General features: G+C 45.5%; 1 protein-coding gene across 1 annotated transcript in view; it reads left to right on the top strand.

Annotated features, from left to right (window-relative positions):
* The window catches only part of T265_00611 (hypothetical protein), a gene marked incomplete at both ends in the record, with an annotated part of 37253 nt that overhangs the window by 15318 nt on the left and 15887 nt on the right, over window positions 1–6048 (top strand). The window contains 2 exons of the mRNA XM_009164439.1: window positions 3052–3394; window positions 4203–4616. Coding sequence (XP_009162703.1) covers window positions 3052–3394; window positions 4203–4616 — 757 coding nt within the window. The remainder of the gene's footprint in view (window positions 1–3051; window positions 3395–4202; window positions 4617–6048) is intronic.

Raw genomic sequence — 6048 nt, 5'->3', positions numbered from 1 at the left:
AAAATGAGCCTGGTCGCCCTTCCAGGGAAAGACTAGAAGGAACGTAGCGGAAGCCAAATTGTAGGCTAAAACTGACGGATGACACCATCTGACTGGTCTCTGTTGGATTGTCTCGACTACCCAGCCAGTCATTTTTGATGGAAATAGGCGAAAAATCAGCTCAGTAGTTCGCTTGATCATTTTCACTGTCGTAACTCTTCATCATTCGTTTCACACTACGTACCAATATGTTGTGCCGCATGGCAGTTCCGTTACTGTGATTACGACGCCATCTAGGATAAACGTCCATTGTCCGGTGCGATAGAATTGTGAAGTCTGTGTTTCCTCCGGGCGACTGTTGTGACGGAATTTACGAAAGCAATAAATAGGCAAGGATTAGAAAGTGTCAGCCCCAAAATCCGCACTTTTCCATTATGTTCCCATCAGCCCATTATTCATCACGGTCAAAATGATAAAAAAACAAGAGTACATTGTTGATCAAACGTTACTAACTGTACGCATTACTATCTATGCCTTCTCTGTAAGTACCACACAAACTTGAGTCATTGGTTTTGGGTGGGGCTTTCTATGAACACCCCAGCGCTCGTCGCCTTGAGTCGGAAGCTCAGAGTTGATCCCGAAAACCAATCCTTCTGCCGTATAAACAACTGAAAAGTGTCAGAAGTTACTCTTCCCGCTCAACCACTCGTACCTTATCTCCTTTATCCTATTCCCGCTTCACTTTTCTGAAATGACTCCGAAGTGGCTCAGTGATTAGAGCCCGAATTTATTGACTGGAAGATCCATGCTTCAAACCCTGCCCCTGCATCTCGACTTGTTGAGGCTTGGTCAACCCGGTAGTATCCCGGCCCTCGTGCTTCCTTCCGTAGAAGCTAGGCATCGAAGGGGTGTTACAGCTGAATGATATTTTTCTGAAAACCAGACGGTTGTTCGAACTCTTTGGCAGGTACTTTAGCAGGCTGTTCTAGCTAGCGCACCCCCAGTTTTGGAGTTGGAGTGTATAAAACTCGAATGTGTAGGTTTAGCATCAAGAATCCACATGTAAAGAACATTTCAGCTAGGTTTTACCAACTGTCATTAACGAAGTCGAAGAACAAGGGCAAACCGCAGGTGGTAACTTTCTTAGTTCAAGCTTGGTCGACTAAAACGCGGTCAATAGCTGTCCACACGATGTCGGGTTACTAGCAAACGTAAACTGTTCCCACCCAACAAGGCAATTTATTTGAAGAAGACGAAGATACTTTCTCTGACACCTCATTAGAGCTTTTACGATGGACAGGAAATTCTCGGATGGGAAATCCCTGTCCGTGCACGACTCGGACAGAGGTGCTAAGCTCTTCCACATCCGTACGAACCTAACATGGTGTTTCGGCACAAAATATATCCTGTTGTCACCTGGACCACCGTGTCCGAATCAACCGTGGGCACAAACAGGTCATATCACCACTAGCAGAGATGACGCAACGCGTGAAAGTTTGTCGCTGTTGCTCGTTTTAAACAGCTCCTTGATTCCGGTCGACTTGTTATTCATGCTCATTTCCCCCTATCCTTTGCCCAAAGTTCATACACTCACAACCGCTTCAGGGCAACTCTGCATCTGGTCTGCAAGCTAGTGAAAAGTCCTGTCGAGGACCACTCGCTTTACATCTCTCATCTGGGATGCTACGAGAAGACTTTAAAGAACACTAGAAATAAATTCCAGTGGCAATACCGACTACATCCGACAGGGTTTGCAATCCCGAAAAGAATAGCTGTCTAGAATCGATATCATCGACAGAACAATGCCGTGTTTTCCACCTTACCCAAAATACGGTGACAGTGGAGCTGGAATGAGTAGAGAAACTGGAGACGGCTTTTCCTTTAGAGGTGCTCGGAGTATGTTTTCTTCATTCTTGCGGTTCCTCCATTTTGAAAATGTCATCGGGTCTTCACGCCAAAAAATGGCACCCTAATTCACTATCTATCCAAACATCCCACATGGTCGGAGCATTTCTACGAACAGTTCAGGCGGTCAGAATCAGAAGCTCAGTCCAAATGTTGCACTACGCCATATACCCAACTACTCACATTCAGAATCTTCACAATGGAGTGGAAGCCGTCTGAACGGGTCGAATCCCCAGGTTCAGAATTCCTCCCAATTCCTACTCAGAGACGGCACTTAAATCGTTATCCCTTGTCTAACTAGCCTCCTTTGGCGTCATTTTGGAAACCGAAACTTTATCACTTGTCAACTGTCATCCCCGTTTCAAGAAAAACTCGAAGGCCCCGTGTGATACCAGGGCATCAGCCTAAATCCAATAGCTTGCAACTTTTTGACAAACCCAATTATGTGTCGAAATGCTTCAACAAAATCGCCACCACCACTGGTGAAGAACATTCGGGCTTTTGCCCCAATTTGGGTATCAGGCAAATTTATCACAGCCGATAATCTTTCTGGATTTACAGGCTGCTTCCAGGGCAGTCATCCGAAACATCTTATGGAACTGTTTGTTCCAATGGATGTCAGTACAGTACTATCGTAAATGGTCATTTTGGGATCAGAGTGCATCTGGGCAGGTTTCCCTAGCCTTGTTCACCTTAGATAGAGTCCGACTGAGGATATGAACAGAAAGAACACTTAAAGGCTCTTAATCCATGGGAGTGGAATTTGTTCCGAGTAGCGTCCGCACTAACAGTACTTGAATGGTATTTTTCCCCCTTAGTTCACTCGTTTGTTGATTATTTTAAAAGGACGAATAGATCCTTTTGGGATTTACTTTGTACATGCGAAGCAATCGTCGTGCTATGATGCAGTGTCGGGAATACTCTGAAGGTGCCATACTGAGGCTGATTTGTCCAAGACCGTCCACAAGGAGTGTCTTATCTTCCCGTTTGGACACATTTGTTGAAGGTACCTGCAGAATAAGGAAAGTACATCATGCGTTCTCCGCTCTCCGTTAGTTGTGGAGTCGGATGGATATGAGGTCTCTGAACAAAGGCAGCGTTTACCAGGTTTATGTGCCTTCCATCCTTTATTTGCGAGGTTAAATTGATTCTCCTGCTTGTCTTCAGTAACCCGCTGACGGACCCAATTCCAGAACTTGAACGTCTCTTGTCGTTAAACACGGCCTCTCCGCCGAATGCCAACCCTCCCGGTGATTTCGCTGTTCCTGGTTCTAAGCCCGTCACCACCACCGTACCCAGCAGTGGGAGCCCGAATTCTACGGACAGACTGAAGTCAGTCGCAGTCAAAATCTTTTCTCCGCATGAATCTCGCGCGTTTTCCAACGAACTGGCAGTTTTTCGAGGATTGCAACAATCTCCGATAGGTTCGGACCGTACCTCTGCCTCACCAGCTGGGAACTTGTATCCAAGCAGCCATCCGAACGTGGTTAGTCTGCTTGGGGCGGATATTGTGAGTTTCACTTTACTTAACACCTCATGGCTTGAAGAGTATTTTTTTTAGATGTCTGTAGATTAGAAACGATGGAATCGCTCAATCTGCATACTACATTTCCACCTGTTCTCCTAAAGTCTACGAAATTATCCCACACACACGAATCATATGCAATATATTAGATTGCCCTCAGGCAAATGCCTTTGAGAATTCCAAACTGGTTTACGCAAAGGTGTAACCATCGTCTCTGAGAGTGGAATTTCCTAGCTCGATTTAGCGGTTAGTCAGACATAAATTGTGACTTCTGATGATCCTGTACACAACGGATGCGTTTAGTGCTCCATTTGTTTCTTGGTACGACTTGACTTTCCGACAGGCTATCAACTTTCAGCGATCGGACTGCTTTACTTTTAGCGCAGACATTTTCCAACCCGTCCTTCCTCAAAGGAAAACAGCATCGCTGCCTCTGTAAATATTACAGTACTGATGATCTAGGCTAAACTATTTACTGCTTGTACACTCTTGTTGCAAAGGACAGTACAATTTTGCTCCCAAAGAGTTATAATGTGAATACATGCAATACGGTGGCTCTCTGTTCTACGTCTGGCTATTCTTCATCCTCCTAAGAATGGTCGAAACATAGTTACAGCCATTGGAGCCCGCGTATTTATTGCAGCAATCAAGCCCCATCACCGCCAGAAGGTTGCGGATTCTTTCGTGATGCTTTTACTCTGTCACTTTGAGTTCTTTCTTCATGATCGGTTATCAGCTGACTAGTCGATAATTCTGTAAGTTTATTTCACGTACTGCATTGATTTTCTCGCAGGTTACTGATACTGCTTTGAAATCCTCCCTCACAACCCCAATGATCCGCGAATACCGATTGGTTCTGGAATTTGCCAATGCCGGTTCACTGCGCCACCTTTTGTCCTCCGGCGAGTGGATCACGCTGCAACAGTGCATGAAACTAAGTCGAGATATCACGAGTGGCTTAGCGTTTCTACATGGAGATTTGACAGACAACACAGCAGTTGGTGCTAAGCCAGCAATTGCACACCGCGATTTTAAACCTGAGAACATTTTACTGCGTTCTGATGGGAGCGCTTGTCTCTCAGACTTTGGGCAGGCAGCGTTACTGGATCGTGGCTCTACAACCCCCCTTGATTTTATGTCCGCATCGGATACAAAATCTCCAGCTAGTGAACTAGGAACCCCTCCCACACTGGATGCGATGCCCAAGGTAGGTTAACTATTCACTTTCTCCCCGGATTCTATTTTATCCTCAGGATGGAGGGACTTAGCAGACCATGTGGGGCGGTTCGCTATGATCCATTCATTCCCACCTGTTGGTTTGCTCTCGTTTGGAGGGCCTATCGCTCAAGTGGTTAGAGTGCGAATTTACCGACCGGAAGGTCCGTGGTTAGAATCCGACCTCTGCCTCTCGACTTCCCCTGTCTAGGCTTGGGCAACCTGACAGTTTCTCAGCCCTCGTGCATCCTTCGGGTGGCATGGCAGCTAGGCACCGGAAGGGTGCTACAGCTGAACAATTATTATTATTAAATCACTTATTTCCTTCGTTGTCACGAAATCAGCTAATGATTTGAGAAAACGTTGTGAAGGAGCTTGGCAACTCGCACTCCCATTTCAACGCGATTTCTAATAAAGAATTGGGCAATGTACGTGATGTGCAGAATATCCAACCAGATTGGAATACTACCACCTAACGCGTGAGCCAGTTTCCTGTGTCATTTCCCATTTAGGGTGAAACGACCAAACATTCCGCTTATATCAGCTCCGTACTAGACTTGAGCTACCTGACAGTATCCCAGCCCTCGTGCCTCATTCGCGTGGCATGGCAGCTAGGCACCGAAAGGGTGCTACAGCTGGACGATACTATTTGACAATGGGTTCCTGATCAACTTCCTGGTCCACGCAAGTGGGTTTTGGTGTACTCCGCCGTTTCATTCTTTTCATAAATGTTTGGATGATCTTCTTGGAGCATTCGTCGTCACGTGCTGATGGCTTGTTCCAATTCCTCAATGTCAGATCAATTTTTCGAGCCCCCGATTACCTTTGAATTGCTTTTAACGAGAATTTAACTTGGGGATAATTGTGATACAGTACGATTGATTGGGATGGCGTAATACTACAACGCCCTACGAGAAGTGACCAGAAGTCGAAAGTCAGGCCAGGATAAACAGTTATTTTTTGGTCATCAGATTCCATAGGACGGATATACTCACATTACGGCAACCTCCTTATGACCCAATAGTACTGAATGTAGCAGACAAACTTAGTTACAATTTGTTGAAATATTGGTAGCTCGGGTGTAGCAGACAAGTTACAATTTGTTGAAATATTGGTAGCTCGGGTGAGTTTATTAGTTGTTGATCAGTGCGCACTGATGATGTCTCCTCGTATCGTATCGAAACGATTGCCAAGCTCGGCGAGCAGATCAGCAGCCACCTGATCAACAACCAATTAATGCATATTCCAATAGATAGGACTGTCAGGGAGAAAACGATGGTATAGAGTAGTGCTCGGGAACCTAGTTGTTTTTTCACCTAACTCCTTCTTCCACAAAGTCTGACACATCGACAAATCATTCGATGGGAGACCATTTGAAGTTCTTTTTTCGTACGCTTGATTACTTGAGGGGCTTTTGAATTCTT

The sequence above is a fragment of the Opisthorchis viverrini genome (assembly GCF_000715545.1).
Source record: "Opisthorchis viverrini unplaced genomic scaffold opera_v5_6, whole genome shotgun sequence".
Classification (NCBI taxonomy): domain Eukaryota; kingdom Metazoa; phylum Platyhelminthes; class Trematoda; order Opisthorchiida; family Opisthorchiidae; genus Opisthorchis; species Opisthorchis viverrini.
The sequence above is the reverse complement of the archived record's forward strand: the minus strand, read 5'-3'. Positions and strand labels throughout refer to the sequence as shown.